This window comes from Paramisgurnus dabryanus, chromosome 8 (assembly GCF_030506205.2).
Source record: "Paramisgurnus dabryanus chromosome 8, PD_genome_1.1, whole genome shotgun sequence".
Lineage (NCBI taxonomy): Eukaryota > Metazoa > Chordata > Actinopteri > Cypriniformes > Cobitidae > Paramisgurnus > Paramisgurnus dabryanus.
In genome coordinates, this window is record NC_133344.1 from 2,589,839 (window position 1) to 2,611,831 (window position 21,993).

Genomic DNA, 21,993 nt, shown 5'->3' on the forward strand with positions numbered 1-21,993 from the left:
CTTTTAACAACATCATCTCTTATTGTTTTTATAGGCTATATTATACATGCCTAATATTTAAAGCTCAGTGACTGAATGGGTTTTTGTCAGAAGCAGCGCAGAGACTCACAGATTTAAAATTTTTGCTGTTTTACAAACACATTCAATTCATGATCAGATTCATTCAGAGTCTGTGGGGGTGATCAGATTCATTAGATTCATTCAGAGTCTGTGGGGGTGATCAGATTCATTAGATTCATTCAGAGTCTGTGGAGGTGATCAGATTCATCAGTGGAGATCAGACTTATATGACTGAATGATTCATGGCCAATTCACAAGGATTCAGAGATGGAGATGATTTTCCAGGAGTCAGGTATTCAAGTCTGTTTTAAAGATATTACCTAAACACAAATGTGAATTGGAAACATTTATAAAGCCTAACTTTTATATATTTGCAATTTTAACATAAATATAACATTCTCCATGTTTATATGATAACTTAATCTGTAATTAGATCATCAAATAGCTGTAAATATCTTTCTTGATGCAAATAAAACTAAGATGCCCAAACCACATATGACTGAAAACATATCAAACATCTACTGTATAATGTCTTGTTATAGATCAGACTATCAGAAGATATCAGACTCATCTGGGATCAGCTGTGTGTCTATGAGGAGTGATCAGTCTATGAATGAACCATTAAAATTTCAGGACAGAGAAACATCACCTGGTCTGAGGTACAACAGCTGTCTCATGATCAGCAATATATTTTAAAATGGACTTTAACGTCTCTTTCAAATTCTTTGTCATTTTGAATGTTCATATGATCAATTAATTTGTAATTAGATCATCAAATAGCTGTAAAAATCTTTATTGATGCAAATTAAACTAAGCAGCCCAAAGCACATATGACTGAAAACATCAGTTATCAATCATCTACTCTATATAATGTCTTCTTATAGATCAGTCCATCAGAGGAAATCAGACTTATCTTTTCTTTTGTGGCTACAACTCAGTGGAATACTCTCCCCACACACCTTATTACTTCTACAAATCCATTCATCTTCTCGGGTTTGATAAAAGCTTGGTTACTGTCACAACAAAACTGTACACACTTATGATGTGTGTGTGTGTTTGTGTGTGATTGAAATTGGGATAGGTAAGGATTTATTGTATAATTTGTGTTTGGGTGGGATTAATTTTTGGAGGGGGGGTACATTGAGAACATGAAAGTATTCATTGTAAATTAAGAGTGATTGTGATGTAAATTTTATATTTAAATGTTTTTTATTTATATGGAATTTTATATTATTGTGTTATTGACCTGCCAAGGGACTACAGGCGGAAAATAGCACTTGTGCTACAACCTGGCACAAGGCATCTTTCCTTGTTCTTATACAAGGTTAATGTTAATTTTGTGCATTGTCCCTGCTTAAATAAAATGAAACTGAGAACTGAAACTGAGCTGTGTGTCCATGAAGAGTGATCAGTCAACAACATTTCAGGACAGAAAAACATCACCTGGTCTGAGGTACAACAGCTCTGTATAAAGATATGCTCATATACTCAAATATGTGTTCACAAACTGTTGACTAGTCTATTAATATCAGATTGTCTGAATGTCTTCTGTTTAAGGTCAATAATATTGTCTGGATCAGACTCAGATCAAATAAGAGTGTATAAGAATCATGTTTTTATTTAATGAGAATTCAGCAGATATCACTAACATTATATTATTATTAGTTTAGATGTTTTTCTATCTTCTTTAATTTATGTAATAATATCATGCATGTGTTTACAGTTATCATTTGCATCAGAAAACATTCAGATCAAATCTAAAAAACAAGTATGAGCGTTTGTGTGAGGGAACATCAAGTGAGAGAAACCCAACACTACTGAATGAGATCTACACAGAGCTCTACATCACAGAGAGTAAAAGTGGAGAGATCAGTAATGAACATGAGGTGAGACAGATTGAGACACAATCCAGAAGAACAACAACAGAGGAGACACCAATCAAATGTTATGACATCTTTAAACCGTTACCTGAACAAGACAAACACATCAGAAGTGTGCTGACAAGGGGAGTCGCTGGCATTGGAAAAACAGTCTCTGTACAGAAGATCATTCTGGACTGGGCTGAAGAGAAAGAGAATCAGGACGTCCACCTCATATTTCCACTTCCTTTCAGAGGGATCAATTTGATGAAGAACAAAACACTCAGTCTTTTAGATCTTCTTCATCTTTTCTTCCCACAAACAAAAGAAATGAACATATCTAGTAAAAGATATAAAGTGTTGTTCATCTTTGATGGTTTGGATGAGTGTCGTCTGTCTCTGGATTTTCACAGCAGTGTGAGGTTGTGTGATGTAAGTGAATCAACCTCAGTGGACGTGATGCTGACAAACCTCATCAAGGGGAATCTGTTTCCCTCTGCTCTCATCTGGATCACCTCCAGACCAGCAGCAGCTGATCTCATCCCCTCTGAGTGTGTTGATCGAGTCACAGAGGTACGAGGCTTCAGTGATCCACAGAAGGAGGAATACTTCAGGAAGAGAATCAGTGATGAGAGTCTGTCTGATCAAATCATCTCACACCTGAAGTCATCCAGGAGTCTCTACATCATGTGTCACATCCCAGTCTTCTGCTGGATTTCAGTCACTGTTCTAGAGAGAATGTTGAGTGAAGCAGAGAGAAGAAAGATCCCCAAGACTCTCACTCAAATGTACACACACTTCCTGATCATTCAGACAAACATCAAACATCAGAAGGACTATGAGAAGAAAGATGAAGACATGATCTTCAAACTGGGGAAACTGGCTTTTGAGCAGCTTGTGAAAGGCAATCTGATCTTCTATGATGAAGACCTGAGAGAGTGTGGCATTGATGTAGCAGAAGCATCAGTGTACTCAGGATTGTGTACTCAGATCTTCAGAGAGGAGTTTGGTTTGTATCAGGGGAAAGTTTACTGCTTTGTTCATCTTAGCATCCAGGAACATCTAGCGGCTCTTTATGCTCACATCTCCATCACAAACAACAACAGAAATGTGTTTGATCAAAGTCTTAACGCAGATCAGTTTTCTAAAATTTTGGCCAGATTAAGGGTTGGCCAGTTTTTTTTATCTGAGTTGCATCAGCGAGCTGTAGATGAATCTTTGCAGAGTAAGAATGGACATCTGGATCTTTTCCTGCGTTTTCTTCTGGGTCTTTCACTGGAGTCCAATCAGATTCTCTTACAGGATCTACCGACACAGATGAGAAGATGCTCCTACAATAAAAAGAAAACTGTTGAGTACATTAAACAGAAGATGAATGAGAATCGGTCTACAGAGAAATCCATCAATCTGATTCACTGTCTGAATGAACTGGGTGATGATTCACTGCTGCAGGAGATTCAACGTTATGTGACATCTGAATCATTAGGAAAGACCAAACTCTCCTCTTCACAGTGGGCAGCTTTAGTTTTTGTGTTGTTGACGTCTGAGCAGCATTTGGATGAACTTAATCTAAATAAATTTATTGGAGATAAAAATACAGCAGATGAAGTTCTTGTGAGACTGCAGCTTGTGGTTAAAGAAACCAAAAAACTCAAGTAAGTAAAACTAACAACAATCACATGACTGTTTATATATTAAAGCAACACTATGTAGTTTTCCATGTAAGATTGGCTTACGGCTCCCCCATGAGGTTGAACAGTGCAACAGTGCCTGTAATCAGACACTCTTCTGCAGGTAGGGGAGGGGCGGGGCTGTGTTCTCCAACCCGATCACGTGACTTACGATTGTGGCTGTAGCAGCTATGAGGCTAATCAGGTTGCAGTAGATTTCATACAGGAGTTGGTCACCACTGAAATAATTTTAGAGACATTATTTAAAGGTCGAAAAAACAGTGTTGCTTTAAAGGGACCATTTAAAATGTCCGCCCAAAAAAATCAATTCATACTCCACACTCCAAACAGACGGGGGCAGTATACCTCCAGAAAGTGAGTTGGTCTATTTTAATTTAGCAGCTGCAAATTTAGCAGCATATATCAAGTTTGATTTACATTAGCAACTAAGTTATCATTAGTCACAAAACCTTTCGGTCTCATTAAAATTGCAATGTTTTCCGCTACGTTTCGTGCGTCCATTTGGTGTTCATTATCATCGAAGACATTTCAAGCTAGCTAATGTTACATTTTAGCATCAGCTTGGTAGATAACGGGTGAAAACCGGATCGGATCCGTGGGTAGATCTAACTATTAAACGCTAACAGCTAAGGATGTGCGATAATTTGCATGCGATAGTCATTGCGCTTCTCGTCAGTGAAGCCGGTTTCTTGATTAAAAGTGAATCGCCATCAGCTGCTTTCAGATGGAGCCACATTTACTGCACAAAGCCGTAGTTCATGTACAAGCTGAGCATAGGTTATCGCAATGCCTATTATAAGTGAACTTCTAGCGAAATACTAACAGCATCTTACTTACCAATCGAAAAGAAATGTTGTCATTTTGGAGTCGAACCTCATTTCTTTCATGTCCATTAGTTGTCTCCAGCGATGAAAAGCAGTGCCAGTATTTACTCTGTTTCGGTTACTTCATTTATCATATTTTATTTGTGATTCCGAGCGCGTTGTTCCCTTTTTCTAACAAAAGTCATTTTCCTAATGTTGTAAATAAATCAGAAGTCAATCTCAAAACGGTAACAATTAAATGAAAAACTTCATGCTGCAATGCATGCTGGGTATCAGCAATTTACAAATCTCATTTAGGACTCTCAGCATGCACTTCGGCATGGATAATGAACTGTTTACTATTTTCTTTGTTACCATGGTTGAGATTCATACTTCTTGATGTTCTTGATGTTTGTCCCAAATGTACAAACAGGTGGATGCTGCACATTGGTGGTGGTCGAGGAGATTCCCCCATTCATATGTAAAGCGCTTTGAGCACTGAGAAAAAGCTCTATATAAATGTAACGAATTATTATAATTAATTATTATTTTATTATTATTAAATACAGCTGTTAAATTTTTGTCCAAAGTTTCTAAAACTTCTTAATGACAAACTGCTTCAAAAGTGCTGGATCTCATTTACATTAATGTCAGAAAACCAACTTTTGATGAATACATCAATTAATTAAGTGATGATCTTTATCATTATGTACCAACAACCACAGAACTGCACCATTAACTTTACGTTACCCATAGGTGTCATTTACACTGGGGAAGCTGGGGACTTGTGAAATGGCTGATTTTGTCCCCACAACTTTTTGAAAGCATTTGGTTAAAATGTTCTGAAAACACGTGGGACTTACACTGCAAAAAAATTATTTTCAAGAAAAATAATTCTTAGTATTCTTGTTAAAATATTTTGTAAAAATGTGTAAAAATTCAGTTTTTAGACCAAAAATATCAAATTTAAGTGATTTTGTGCATAAAACAAGCAAAAAAATCTGCCAATGGGGTAAGCAAAAATCTTGAAAATATTTCTTAAACACTAAGGGCCCTATTTTAACGATCTAAGCGCATTGTCTAAAGCGCACAGCGCAACGTGTAAATGGGCGTGTCCGAATCCACTTTTGCTAATTTAACGACGTGAAAAATGGTTTGTGCGCCGAGCGCATGGTCGAAAAGGGTACAGTAGGTCCTATTGTAATGGGAGTATTTTGGGCGTAATGTGCAGTAAACCAATAAGAGTCTCAGCTCTCATTCCCTTTAAAAGCAAGTTGCGCTGGCGCTATGTCTAATCCCTATTTAGATGACGGACTTTGTAAACTGAAAAACTAAGCGGAGGAAGAAGATCCCCAGTTTAAGATTAATGTTAAATAATTGTGTTGTTTTTCACTTGTATTGAAATTGTTATTTTTTTATTAAAACCTTTAAAACCCGTTTTCTTTTAGTCATGTAAGTAAAAATGCAGGCTTGTAATTGCTTTAAATGTATGGCTATCCAATATCATCAAAAAATAATTTACAAGCATGTAAGATAAGGTTTATACTCTAAAAATACTTTATTTGTAACAAACAGGAGATAAAGAATTTACAAACGGCTCTCCTCACGTTTCAGCACTTTGGACAGCGTTTTTTTTTTAGCAAAGAGTTTTTTTAAGCATTACTTAAAAATGTTTCTCATCTCACCATATCCACAGGTACAGAGTCATCATATACAATAAATCCGTGAGGTAGCATTAAAAAAAACATTTAAAAACAGACGCATTTGTTCAAAGCAAAGCATTTATTTACTTACCAGGCTGCAGGTGAAGCAGCTCTTTGCGCCTTCTAACGTCTCATAATTAGTCCTCATTTATGTCCAGGAGACTCAATAATAATCTTTTACATTCAATCCTTTAATCTTTCATATTTAAAAGCATTTTTGTGCTGCTGCGCATTCATGTACCTTGTGATAAGCAAACCCGCGTTGTCCTCCCATGTATAGGCGCATTTTACTAATGCGCTCTTTAAATAACATAAAACACATTGCGCCATTGACTTTAGACTTTAGACCAGGTTTTTGTTGGTCAATGGCGTAGTCTATTTAAGTTGCCTCAAAATAGCAACGCGCCAACAATGCGCCTGAACACACCTCGTTTTCAGACCAGAACGCCCATGGGCGCAAAAGGGGGTGCAAATGCATTTGCTATTTAAACAACGCGGCGCTAAACGTGAAAATTAGGGTGGAAACTAGCGAAAGACACTTGCGTCGCGCATTGCGCTGCATTGCGCCGGGTGTAAGATAGAGCCCTTTATTTAAGAAAAAATCAAGAAAAATCTTCTCACCCCATTGGCAGATATTTTTGCTTGTTTTAAGCACAAATTCACTTAAATTGTTTAGTTTTTGTCTAATAACTAGACTTCTTTTCTTACGTCATTTTGCTCATCAAGAAAATACATCTTGATTGAATAATATTTAGATATTCTACTGAAAACAAGACAAAAAATCTAAGGAAGAAAGTCAGATTTTTAAGAAAATAATTCTTAGTATTTTTGTCTTGTTTTCGGTAAAAATTAAAAAAAAATCTTAAATTAAGATGCTTTTTCTTGATGATTTTTAGACCAAAATTATAAAATTTAAGTGATTTTGTGCATAAAACAGGCAAGAAAATCTGCCAATGGGGTTTTTTTTGCTTACCCTATTGGCAGATTTTTTTGCTTGTTTTATGCACAAAATCACTTACATTTGGTATTTTTGGTCTAAAAACTAGACTTATTTTCTTAGGTAATTTTGCTCATCAAGAAAAAGAAACTTAACTTAAGAATTTTTAGATATTTTTACTGAAAACAAGACAAAAATACTAAGAAAGTTTTTTTTTTAAACCATTTTTTTGCAGTGAACGACTTGTTTTTGTGGTTTTGTGGTCCACGGTCACATATGTTGCGTTGTGTGCATATAGTGTGTTTTCTTTTACGTATGTAATGAATTTCATTGTAATTATTGACTTAAAGCGTAACTTAACCCCTGGTCAGAGCCAGACTCCACCCACTGGCAATATTTGAAAAATGCAAGAAAAATGGGCAGATCCCAACGGAGATAGAGGGGACTGACTAAGCTCCTACCAAGTGTGTGGTGAGATCGTAACAAGGGCGTGGTGAGCTTGAACCTGCTTACGTCACGAGTCATTTTTTGGACCCAACATCCAATAGGAAAATTCAACTGCAGTAGCCACCGTTTAACCTGAAGAGGGCAGCACTCCGATGTTTTTACACCATATATTGCAGTATTGAAACACTTTATGTCCAAATGTCAAAAAACTTACTACAACCCAGAAACGTTCTTATAACGTCAAGAAAACTGGACACTTTTTATGTTGGCAGAACATTTTTGGGAAGTTTTAGGGAATGTTCTTGGAAGTGTAAGACGCCACCCAATTGGCCCAACGTCGAAGTCCAATGCGTGGTGAAGGGATCACGTGATCTTGCCGTCCGTAGCGCTTCTAGAAGAATAATTCCATTTATTTAATTTGTTTCTTTGACCTCTGTGGTTAAATTATAATCTGACTCCAATTTATTAGTTACCAATGTTATTCTGATGCTGATCACAATTTATATAATTATTATTATATTTTTGTTCTCTTAATTATTTAGAATGAATTACATTCAAATAGAGAATATAATGTATTCCTGGAGGTGCTTAAGGCAGTTCCGTACAGCTGGGTGTAGAGGCATTTCTCCTTCTTAACTTAAAGTTAGAGGTTTATCCAAACACACTATAAAATATGAGGATCCATCTATATTGAGATTGAGTCATTATAACCTCCAACCTACAAAAGTGGGAATTAACTCCAGTCATATTTTCAGTCGAGGTAATTCCTAATCTACCCCCCTCCGGTATATTTATAAAATATAATAAAAGACTTGACAAGGTTTAAAATGAATAGATGTTAACAATTTATTTTGCCAGGCAGGTTACACTTAAATCAATCATTCAAAAATATCCACAACTAAAAAGATCAGCACAATGTCAAAATCATACCTGGCAATTAAAGACACACAAAGTGGTCTAGGAAGATTCTTGTTAAAGATTTCTTCCATGATGTTTGAATACACACAGAGTGTGGAAGCTTCTGGGTACAGAATGGCTCCCAGAACATCTAGCCAGGCCATCTTTTATACACAGCGTGAGACAAAGACATCGTAAAACTACAAAGTCCAGTTTGACCTGTGGCAAGTGATACTTAAGAACATCTGGTCAAACTAGCCAGAAGTACTGTACTCTGGCAAAACCCCACCTCTACAAGAAATGCATCTGTGTTAAGTGTATCTTAAACTTATAGAAATGAGACCTTTTTACCCATCGCACCATGACCTTTCACATGAATATGTATGTAAAAACACAATCTTCGAACCACATAATATGTATACATTACATAATATATTTCAGCAGAAACTCAGTGATGTGAGCCTAAAGGCTAACAGTTCAAAAACCTTCGTGATGAATAGATTAAGACATCAAAGAGTTGTATATATGAAGACCTCTTTCATCTACAGGTCAAATTTGGGTTAACAACACCCCCTGAGGTTTAATTGTTTTACAGTGTCTTTTCATAAATAAACTTAGTTTATCGGGTTAACAACACCACCTGAGGTTTAATTGTTTTACAGTGTCTCTTCCTGAATAAACTTAAAGTTGATGAATTATAATCCAGTTTTACAGTCCTTCCCTGGCCCTTTGGGGCAATCTCAGAATCGTCCCTAGGGCCATTTACTGGTCATTCAAATCCTCGTGCGTTTTTAATTATTGTAACAGTCTCTGTATGGCGGGCACTTGTATGGGGACTTAGGGTGATAGCAGCATTGAAGCAACGAGAACATAAACACAAGTCCACTGCCAATCACACACCCACGAAACATCCAGTCCCACCAAGTGTTTACATACTGTGCAAAGTGAATAGATGAACTTGACAAAATTTTCGCTGTTCCTTTGGCCAGGTTTGTTTCTACCTGAGCCTGGTTGAGATGATACTCAGTCTGTTGAATCATCTGTTGCACCAAATTCATGGTGTCAGTCAATGACTGTGTGCTGTGTTCGTTGAAAGTGTCTCCCCACCACAGAGAGACGTGTGTCTAACGGGATCCTTCCCTGGATATTTATCTGACATTTTGAAAAGTCCTCTGTTACCTATTGGCAGAAGGTATTTTTTGTAGAATAGTCAGACCTCCGTAGGTGAAGGAATTCCTCACACTTGACAATGCACCACTGTATGTGGGACATCTGAATAACATCATACACATGATCATGCAATGGCTGAACACTGAAGAACTTGACTTTCATTGGAAGAAAATGGTTGTGAAAGATTACAAAAACAAATGACATTATTAGAGGTTTCATAATAGTAGGTGCGAATTGTAAAACGGTCTTATTTCTCTTTTCAAAGTAATTTATCCCATAAGATGATCCCATTTAATTACCAAATTCTTCACTACTATGCATCTCTTGTATAGAGTGGAATTTTGATATAATCTGTGTATTTTAAAGGAAGAGTGGCAAAATTGAATTTAACTGGCATATTTACCAGTGGTATACATCATTAAAACATTTAATAACAATACCATTCAAAAATAATACAAATACATGCAATTATATGTATATAAAATACAGATATTTATACTAAGGTATATATAATATGATATATTTATAATTTTAATAATCCTAGAATTATTCAGAACCTTTAAATGCAAGTTAACCAAGTAGATCCAAGATTCAAGTAGATCACTTAAAACATACCCAGACAACTTAAACTTAAATCAAATAATTTCTGAATTTCTTATTTATCCATTGTCAATTCTTTGCATGTTATCAAATAATTCTGTACATATATGTTGGTTTAGTCACATTCAATGGTTATGAGTCTGATTGGGATTTATGTGATTGATCTCTAGAAGTGCCAGCACTTCAAATATAACCATTTTGTAAAGTTTGAAATGTTTAGACATGTCTGCAGCCATGCTAGCCATTTCATTCTTCACTTACTTATTTTAATCTGAAATAGGTCTTATGTAATCAATTAATAGTTTATATTTTACCTGTATTTGTACAATCAGAGACAAAACAATGGATGTGTGACTATAACCATACATATGTTCTATGTACCCTGAAATGTTTCACATAATTCAATAGAAAATTGACCCAATAGTTTATATTACCATGAAATTAAAATCATGAGTAGACCTTTAATTTTCTCTCCTATGTGTGAGATGCTATTGTATGTATGACAAACTCTAATGATTGGTTTCTCCATCAATTATCATACATATGTGTGGTGGTTTAAGCCTGGATAGTTTTAAAACTTATACCAGGTAACAGTGTTATGATGTTTTAGTGGTGAAAATGTGTGCACTATATGTTCAAATCTGGGAGACAGGTGGATTCTAATCTATAAGAATTTGTGTTGCACAATTTTAATCCGATGCTACATCGGGAGGTCATATAACTAGTTAACTACCATCATAGTTTATTACTGTGAGATGTGTATGACCCCTTACATCATTATCACACCCATCTCCTGTATTTCAGGTTTGTGCCTGAATTTAGGCTCAGACACCCCTCTGGCATCTGGACTCTTAAGGAGTCACAGTGGTCCACCTGAAAGGAAAGATGTTAAGATAACAGAGAGAAACATTCATTTCTAAAGTTTTGGCCAATTTGCATTAAGACATGATATCATTTTAATTTCCACTGATGTTAAAACCAATAAGCTGTCAATGATAGCATTAGTAGTTTAACAGGGTTAATGACATCAGTAAATTCTTCATGTTAAGAAGATTTGTATTATTACTTTTTGCAAATTAATTTTCAGAGGTCAGATTAAATTTGGAATAGTTTGTCAAACCAGATTAAATTGGGGGATTTTTGGCAGTCTAAAGGCCTCAGTAAAGGGAAGGGTTATTTGGTCTGCTATCTTGTGGCATAATTTTCAGTGTTCCTGCAAAGCAAAAAACAAAAAACAAAGCAACATGCAAAAGCACACACAATCATAGACATACACATACCCCCGTTTGGCACTAGATAGTTGACCAATTAAATTTGAATCTAAATATTCTCAATGTCTTTTGGTGGGTCTGAACCATTTAAGTTTGAAATGCATGTAGTGTTATCACTTTTCACCATCTGAGGCCTGTCTGGCCATTACAATATAATGTATATCATAATGTGATTACAATATAAATTACATTATCTTAAAATAATATTTATTAAAATAACAATTTTATAACTGGTCTCAAGGGCTTCTAGTAGGACATTTTTAAACCTGCAAAATTAAGAACACTTTCCTCTACATTGACCCTAAGGTAGCAGCTGCATTAACATCTGCACTAACAACAACAGCTCTCTGTTGTTTTAAACCACAAGCACATGCTGAGGGGCTCAACTCTTTCCTCAGCTGGAATTTTTGAAATTGGGCACAATTTTCGCAGGTTTTAGCTGAGATTTAACTAAGTGTTCTTTAGATGTTATTCTATTTTAATATGGAAGGAATTAAGGAATTTAAGCAGATCAAACACAAATGCTGTTTTCTATTTTTAAAGGCTTTATCTTTATTTTAGTTAAAGACATATAGGGGTGTAAAAGACTTTTATTAGCTCCCACTGATTCACTTTAATCAGGAAATCTGTATTCCTGTGATGATTTCAGGATTAGGCTATACACTTTATTTTTATGAATTTCACTATCTTAAGACAATTGGACATCAAATTGCTCTTTAACAATTCCTCCAGTTTTATAAAGAAACTACAAAGTCTTAGCTTCGATAATTTCCAGAAAACTGGGTTACATTGTTTATTTACAACATCATAACGTAAGGATTAAGCCTACAACTTTTAATAGTGCAGACTACACACAGTACTGTATATCATGATGTTAATTATGGCATTAAATATCACTTTGATTGTTTTACAGAAAATAATGATGCATTTTATTTGTTACAACTTAGCTAAACATCTCACTTGAAACAAGGAGAACAGCACATATTTTCTGAGAGGGGGTTTAAGCCCCTTTAATCTCAGTAGTGATTCTTTCTCTGTGAGATAAGATCACATGTGTTTTATTGACTATTGTAAAAACAGTTTCATCATTATCTTTCTGTACATCAGTCACAGCTTTAGCTCAATTTGCCTCATATCAACATTAGGGAATCCTGCAATAATTTAGGAGTTTTAAGATGTACTTTTTCATTCTACATTTATCCAATCCTGAGTGTTCTTTAGGAGATTCACTAACAATCATTATTAAATCCCTACTTGCTTAATATCCAACATTTAGTTCCACTCTGCATGCACTGAACCTCTAACTCTAACAATGCTGCCTTCAATCCTTTATACACTTTCAATTATCTTTCATTCCCATAATTACATTTATCTCCTTAACTCATCAGGTATAGTTAATACACTGATGTTTGCAGCATTTAATGATTCAAAAAGGAATTAATATGAACCTTTGCTTTATTTGTGCTATTGCCATATCAATCTGCTTTCCCAAATTCACTTCTCATATACAAATACATTAAATTGCACTGTAATTTACATTTATCTAACATCCTTTATTTAATTGTTAATTCTTGCTCAGATGAGCTTGTTATTTAAGTGTTGCACATGTGTTGTGTGATGTGACAACAGGAATAATCATATAAAGGAGTTACATTCAGTCTCTAATGTTTACCCTTAGCTGAGAACCAGAATAAAATTCGGATGTTACTCCATTTTAAGTTTAGCTTTTGTTGCTTTAACATACAAAAGATCTTTTGATTTACTAACAAAGGGAATTTATCCTCATCTACACTGCTGTTGTAATGCTGTGTATTTCCATTAACAGAGTTATTATCGCCTTTTTTGCGCAGGTTTGTTTACATACATGGACGCATCGACTTGGGCACGGAGGTTTCTCATCTCATCCGACACGACTTTATTATTCACGGATATTTGCTAATACTTTACGGGTTTCCGATAAAGTTGCGAGATCGTTCTATGAAGCAAATAGATAATCGCCATGGCGATGCTTTTACTTTTAGACTCAAATTTACGACTTTTCGTAATGTACCGCGATAACATTTAGTCATTAGCTCGTGTAATATTCACTCCTTCTGAGTGTAAACGCAGGAGAAGATGTTTGATTCGAAGCGCGAGTTAATGTATTATTTTCTTATCTGCATTGCCACATTATATCCCTGACAGCGGTGTTGTTGTTTTAATTCTTTTGCCCCACCGGATTTCTCCGGACATTCACTGAGTTTACCGTTACCGTCCATTCTACAACATACGGGTGCATTTATGCTCACCCTGAACATTTCTAATAGGCAAATAAAATCAACTTACCAACACAGCTGAAGATAGAAAAGTAGACGTTTAAACCTCCTATTTTGCGTTGAATGGAATCCTCTGTTATGGTTGAATTGTTGCGCTGGAAAGCTTTCTGAAGTACCACGTAACTTTTTCGGGTGTACTACGTCACCAGAAATACGTCACCCGTGGTATACGTCATCACGTCGGGGTCACCAAGCTGTAAGACGCCACCCAATTGGCCCAACGTCGAAGTCCAATGCGTGGTGAAGGGATCACGTGATCTTGCCGTCCGTAGCGCTTCTAGAAGAATAATTCCATTTATTTAATTTGTTTCTTTGACCTCTGTGGTTAAATTATAATCTGACTCCAATTTATTAGTTACCAATGTTATTCTGATGCTGATCACAATTTATATAATTATTATTATATTTTTGTTCTCTTAATTATTTAGAATGAATTACATTCAAATAGAGAATATAATGTATTCCTGGAGGTGCTTAAGGCAGTTCCGTACAGCTGGGTGTAGAGGCATTTCTCCTTCTTAACTTAAAGTTAGAGGTTTATCCAAACACACTATAAAATATGAGGATCCATCTATATTGAGATTGAGTCATTATAACCTCCAACCTACAAAAGTGGGAATTAACTCCAGTCATATTTTCAGTCGAGGTAATTCCTAATCTACCCCCCTCCGGTATATTTATAAAATATAATAAAAGACTTGACAAGGTTTAAAATGAATAGATGTTAACAATTTATTTTGCCAGGCAGGTTACACTTAAATCAATCATTCAAAAATATCCACAACTAAAAAGATCAGCACAATGTCAAAATCATACCTGGCAATTAAAGACACACAAAGTGGTCTAGGAAGATTCTTGTTAAAGATTTCTTCCATGATGTTTGAATACACACAGAGTGTGGAAGCTTCTGGGTACAGAATGGCTCCCAGAACATCTAGCCAGGCCATCTTTTATACACAGCGTGAGACAAAGATATCGTAAAACTACAAAGTCCAGTTTGACCTGTGGCAAGTGATACTTAAGAACATCTGGTCAAACTAGCCAGAAGTACTCTGGCAAAACCCCACCTCTACAAGAAATGCATCTGTGTTAAGTGTATCTTAAACTTATAGAAATGAGACCTTTTTACCCATCGCACCATGACCTTTCACATGAATATGTATGTAAAAACACAATCTTAGAACCACATAATATGTATACATTACATAATATATTTCAGCAGAAACTCAGTGATGTGAGCCTAAAGGCTAACAGTTCAAAAACCTTCGTGATGAATAGATTAAGACATCAAAGAGTTGTATATATGAAGACCTCTTTCATCTACAGGTCAAATTTGGGTTAACAACACCCCCTGAGGTTTAATTGTTTTACAGTGTCTTTTCATAAATAAACTTAGTTTATCGGGTTAACAACACCACCTGAGGTTTAATTGTTTTACAGTGTCTCTTCCTGAATAAACTTAAAGTTGATGAATTATAATCCAGTTTTACAGAAGTTTTCTCTGTTAGCTGAGAGTCAGACAACATCTTGTCCATTATGAACCAAACACTTGAGGAAATAAGATCATGTATTCAGTGTAAGTCATGAACTCAATACAGATTTATGAAGAAATGTTCATGTGGTTTAGGACATCTAACACTAATAGTCAGCTGTGTGATGGATTTATTTGACATTTAAACACACAGTGTCTCAGTTACTGAGGGATTGAAAGAGGAACATTACATGAAGAGATGGAGGTTAGAGATTTGTGGACAAACTTAGTAGTTTTGTATAATTCACATAAAGTCTCTGTTCTCTACAGGTTGTGGAGGTGTGATATCACAGATGAAGGTTGTGTTGCTCTGACTTCAGCTCTGAGATCAAACCCATCATCCCTGAGAGATCTGGATCTGTCTTATAATAATCTCACAGATTCAGGAGTGAAGCTGATCTCTGATGTACTGAAGAATCCTGACTGTAAACTGAAGATACTGAAGTAAGATTGTGATCTGATGTTCAGACAGAAATCACTTATAGATTATAGTGAGACCAGATGAACCAGACTTTGTTAAAGCAGACATATCATGCTTTTAAATCTGTCCTTTTTACATATAAATCATCTATTTGTGGTCTATATAAAGCGAAACTGCAATGCTTGGGTCTGAATTCCTCATTATTATAGCTCCACAGGCCCCCTTTCTACCCCTTTTCTGATGTGCATCTGAGAGCAACTCGTTTTGGTACTGTCTTTTTAAATGCACGTCATACCCTGCCCCCTCTCCAGGTTGCAGAGGTGACACTCGGTTAAACTCCACCCCGTTCGGCCATTTTTGTAGTTTTATAGCAGAGATACGATTATCTAGTGGCACAGAAACTTTTTATTCACTCGTTATTCACAAAATGTCAACAACGGAAGTCTTGTCCATCCAGCCTTACATTTTCGAGCCAGAGTCGAAAACGGAGCGAGATGAAAATGAAGACGACGAATCTGCAGAACAACGTCTTCATATGGAGGTATCGCAATGGTGTGTTACTGCCGAAGGCTGCAGCCTCCGGAGGTCGCATATCTAGGCTGGATACGTCATCAAGACGGTCTTATTTCAGAATATTAACAATTATAAAGTTGACTATTATTCTTAGTTAATCGTAAGTTGTAATATGCTCATGACTTGCAAATGTAATGCTCAGTTAACTTAAACCAGGCTTGATGACCAAAAGCGATCTCCGCAGGCTGCAGCCTTCGGAGTGAGAAACGGCACTGCTAAACCATGACCACCGTGTACTTTACTTTTTTAAAAGTTATTTAAACCTTACCAAAGTGCTCTGCTCGTCGTCTCCAAAGATAGAAGTAATTGACCCCTCAATCAGACGAAGTCTATCAGCAAATCCTTCTTTATACTGGCGGAGATTGGTGAAGTAGTTATCCTTGAAGTGCTTCGGGCACACAAAAATGACTTTACCCACAGATATGGGTACATTTCTTAGGCTCTCGTAACTTCTGCATCCTTGAGCTTGGACTACAATATCGCAGCGAGAAATAAAAAATGGCGGATTGCTCGAAGTGTTGGGCAGGAAATATGACCAAAACAGAATATAAAGATATCAACAAAGCACCTGAAGAGACTAATTTCAACTTTTATGTAATTCTAAACACTTCAAATATACAACAAAATGCATTTAAGAGCTAAGAAAGTGGATTTAGCATGATATGTCTCCTTAAATACAAGTCATGTGTGTGTAAACTTTCCTTTAATTGCTCAGAGCGCATCTGTTTATTTTCTGTGATTCTGCTTAAATTGTCTGTCAGGATGGACAGAGAGCAGCTTTACGGGATTATTGGCTTTTTTGGTATTGTTGGACTTTAAGGCGTCCATTGCGTGTAATTTAGAGGAAAGGCACAAGATACGAATATCTAAGTTCAAATATTTATTGATCAGATTGAAAAAGTTTAACAGCGCTGGGTCCTCTCAAGTAGCGAACAACCAGCTCAGGAAGTAACATGCTTATTTATAAAATATGTGACGTCGATGTTTCTTCAGAAAATCTCCACCCACAAAGGCCGTTCCCCTCGTCCATCTGACTCCATCACCACACCCAATTTTAGCCTGTAGGCAAAGATGGACACACATAGACAAAGAAAAAACAATCTGTTCTCCTCTCATCCCTGGGAGCCCTGCAGTTCTTCTCCAGTACTCCTCCACTTTGAATAGCATGTTATAATGCTTTCTTAGAAACAAATCATTAATAAAACATTCATTTATAAAAAACATAAGCTGTAAGATGAAAGTGATTATTATGTAAAACATATTTCAATATCATGACATCATTTCATTATTTGTAAAATTGGTTATATGAATATGGCACACATTAAATTCTTTAGATAGATAAACACATATTAAATCTTTTACTGCAATACTACCTCTAAGCAAACACTTTAATTATTATTAAAAACCATCTGTTAGGAAAGAAACACACACACACACACACACACACACAGGAGATTCTGTTCTTCAAGGTTGAGCTGCCCTGCCCCCATTAAGTTATTCTGTATGCAACCTTCATTTCATTGGTTAATACACATTTATCAAAGACAACATCTTATATTTACTACATCAATTATTCAATGATTAATACTGATTAAGTAAGAAATACATTGCATATTTTATCCTGTGAACATTAAGGCATTAGTTAATGACATAGTCGCCTGTTTGCTTTCCCCCTCAGGCCTCTCTCTTATCTTGATCGATACCAATCGTAAATTCCTAAATTCCTCCTTGCAGCACACACACAAAAACTGGTAACTCTCCACTCTCAAACATAAACACCTCATTTCTACATAATAGCTCAGTGCATATATAAAACACACAATGTTTATAGAATAAAATGATTAATTAAAGAAATATAACATGGAACAAAATCAATTTCCACAGTCCTTATTTGGACATCTTTGTAACTTTAACACTTTTAGCAATCAGCATGAAATGTAGGCAGTAAATATGTAAAACATAATTATTCAACAACACAACAGTACTCCATTGTTCATGAATTGGTTAAATGCATTCATTAGTTAAACATACTAATTTTCACTTTCTCTAAATATAACATAGTTATAAAGCAAACAACTTGTTTATTGAAACCATCTGTTCTGCGTGTTTTCTCTTCAGGGGTTTGTTCCTACCCCCAACTGAAACAGCCCTTCAACTTCACACACAGACATTCACTCACATATCTCAGCACAAAACGCATAATGGCACATATGGATTATAACATAACATACTGATTAATAAAACAACATAAAAATCCCACAATTCCCTCTCTTGACCTCTGAAAGAGGTCACACATTTTCTTCCTCCCCCTCATCCAGGTTCTGTAGGCCTAATAGGGGCATGCTATATGGGGGGTGGACTATTCTCTTTTTTCTCTATTGCAGACACTATCAGTCTGTTACACAGGGATCTCCATTGTTTATGCCAAATATTATGGTGATTATAATTGCAGTTATAACTCCTAGGGCCCACAGAACCTTCCAATTTCCATATAGCTTCATCTCTGTGGCAAAAATACACTTATGCCTGTTGGCTAATACTCAAATAACAATCGTAAATTCAAAAAGGAAAAGAAAAATGAAATATGAAATTAATACTGTAGAATTGTATAAGAAACTTAAGAAATTCAAAGGTCAAAATTCAAAGGTCAATACGGTATGTGGTTACCCAGGTTATAATGAATATATGGTAATTGTGATATTCAGGTCTCTAAACACTTCTGTCAGGATTTCCAGCACTTTGTGGAAATCCAATTTATCCAGGCCACACCCCAGGCGGGGAGTGGATACACTTGTTATGTTTTCTTTCTCACACCACTCTCTCATACATCTGAGGCTGTGGGTAAAATTCTCATATGTTGGTAAATCAGTACAATTTTGTTTTATTATTAAATGAAAAATCAATCTGCCGTCGTCCTCGTGGGTAACTGCACATTCACCTGTGTGTTTGTTCTGTCTTACAACCTTTTGTGTACCGTACTTCGCTTTGAACTGTACGGCTATACCTGTTCCATAGGCACAATCTTTGTGTACCGTACTTCGCTTTGAACTGTACGGCTATACCTGTTCCATAGGCACAATCTGTGCTCACACAGTGTGCTAGGGGTTCTGTTACTGGGCTGAAAAAAATTTCACCTTTTTTATGCACAATTTTACAGTGTGTTTATTGACTTTGTTGTTGGTGTTGTGTGAGTGTTACCACTGATGTGTTACCACTTCCTGTTTGTCCTCTCTGTATTCCAGCTGATTCACTTTCACTTTCAACACTCTCCCTCTCTTGGACCTGAGTCCTCAGGTCCACACCTGTGTCTGTTAGAAACCCAATCATCAGTTTTAACAGCTGGGTCGTTCTCACAATTTCGTTGTTTGGTAGCCTGGCAAGAAAAATGTTCAATCATAGCAGTTAGTTTGTCAGATGAAACGTCATGTGTTATAGGCAGGATGGGATCCTGCACCACGTCATGCCTTGGACCTGGAAACTGTCGACCTGTAAGCAATTCAAAGGTTGTGAAACCAGTGATCCTGTTAACAGAAGAGCGAATAGACATTAATGCAATTGGTAATGCCTCAAGCCATGTTATTTTTGTCTGTGCACAGATTTTGTCAAGTCAAGTTGTAATGTCAAAGTCAGGTTCACTATTTCAGCATTACTCTAACATTGGGGTGATAAGCAGCCCCGAAATTATATGTCAATTCCAGTGCGTGTTTGTCAATTTTGTCAGATCTAACTATGTCTTGGGAAACCATGGTTGGGGATATAAGTGGTTTATTAGGCAGTTGACAACAGCCACGTCATTAGGTACCTTCACAGCCTGTAGTATGTGTCAGGCTTTGCTAGCATTTACTATAGGCCGGCCTTTCCTGGTTTCAAACCCACCTATCTGCCATATGGCAGTTCCATATATACTGCACCAATCACATATGCAGATTCACTATAAACAATCACCCTCTCTTCACCAGTGTAGTGCAAGGCTTTGATAACAGCTGTCATTTCAGCTCTCTGTGCTGACCGTTTACCTTTCAATCTACCACTCAGTCGTGTTACAAAATCACCCACAACTTGCTCAACCACAGCAAAGCCTGCCTTCAATGTGTCATCTGCTGCTCTGAAACAACAACCATCTGTAAACAGTGTGATTAACGGTGGGGGAGTTGTCAGTGGTACCGCGAACAAACCATCTCTCAATATATTTGCTTTTTCAGTCAATGGTATAACAATTATAATTAATTACAATAATAATAATTTGTATATCAGTCAATGGTATCCAACATTTGGCTCACCCTCAGTGATTAGATCTGCCATGTGAACACCTTCATGCACATATATGATGTCTGGGCTGGCAATTTCCTTAAATACAAAGTTTGTTACATTAATCAGTTATTTTTCTATTGTCACAGCTTTTCTTGTTTACCTTGTATAGTGTTCTATGGTGTTCTTTTTTCTTTTTCAATTTATTTCTTTTATCTATTTTAATATCCTTTCTGCCATAGCTGTTCTATGCCATATATATTTACTTTTTAGCTCAGTACCATCAGTGGAGTTCTGACTTCCTCTGTATATACCAAATTCAATTATGCATTTCTTCCTGTCAAATTAATAGGAGTCTGATTTGATTTCAGAACAGGTAGTCACACCTAACAACAAAGTTCTTTATCAGCCTTTAAATTTGTCTAGCTGATTTTCTCATAAAGATTGTCTGTGTCCCTATAGTAACAAGGTCTTTACTAAACATTGAACGGCTGTTTACTCTTTCCCCCTTTTCACTCAAAGGCTCGTATGAAGATGAAAAAGTTCAGTGTCCAGTGAAGTATTGTCCAGTTTCTCTTGCCTCCAAGAACATTATTGTCTTTGTTAGTCTCTTTCTGGATTCCACTCAGTCTTTTTGGTGTTTCATCCTTGTAAATGTCTCTGACCATATGCAGTGCCCCCTTCACTGCTTGAGTTTAAGTATAGTCCCATTCAAATAGAATGTGTTCTCAGTCCAGTTTATGAGTTACTTCTCTCTTTGTAACTCCGACACTTTGATGTCACACACAGTTTTTGCCACTGTCTTTTCATTGCCAGCTTTTATTCACTTTCTTGAATGTCAAAGGATGGGAATAATCAGCCCACAAGGTTTCAGCTTGACCCATGCAAAATATTGCCTTTCAATTTAAAAATAAAATTTATCTTGTGACCACCTTCCATCATCAGATGAAGACTCCTCTTCATTTTGTTAAATCTTTTTTTCCTTTATACAATCTATCTGTTTCATTCACCTTTTAACAATTTTCTGTACTTTTTTTTTTTTTTTTTTTTTTTTAATTGTTCATCTTTATTTCCACATTCAATAACTTGGTCTACTCTTTTCTCTAATTTGTTGTTTTTCTTTCAAAGCTTCGCCTCAGTCTTTCTGCTAGATTTTGCTTAATCCCATGTATGGTTTTAACAGACTCATTATATCACAGACACACTACATTTTCACACAAATAAAATCTGCATCTACATTTAATTCACCACTATTGATTTGAAAAACAGGCTGTTTCATTTTGGCTTTGGCTTTCTCATAAGGATTAGGTGTGTGCAAGGAGGGGTAGATCGATTTCACTGGGGGTGGAGCTGCAGGAGGAGCCGTAGGTGTCATACTTGAGTCTGGCTGACTGTTTCCCTGTTTAACTTCCTTTGGCTTTGCAGCTGCACCACTGTCAACTTCCCCTAACTAATGCAACCTCTTTC

At 36.2% G+C, this 21,993-nt stretch overlaps 1 protein-coding gene across 1 annotated transcript in view; it reads left to right on the forward strand.

Annotated features, from left to right (window-relative positions):
- Positions 1-302: 302 nt before the first annotated feature.
- Positions 303-21,993, forward strand: part of LOC141282482 (protein NLRC3-like) — a 36,978-nt gene continuing 15,287 nt past the window's right edge. The window contains exons 1-4 of the mRNA XM_073815473.1: positions 303-352; positions 603-719; positions 1,784-3,574; positions 15,555-15,728. Coding sequence (XP_073671574.1) covers positions 303-352; positions 603-719; positions 1,784-3,574; positions 15,555-15,728 — 2,132 coding nt within the window. The remainder of the gene's footprint in view (positions 353-602; positions 720-1,783; positions 3,575-15,554; positions 15,729-21,993) is intronic.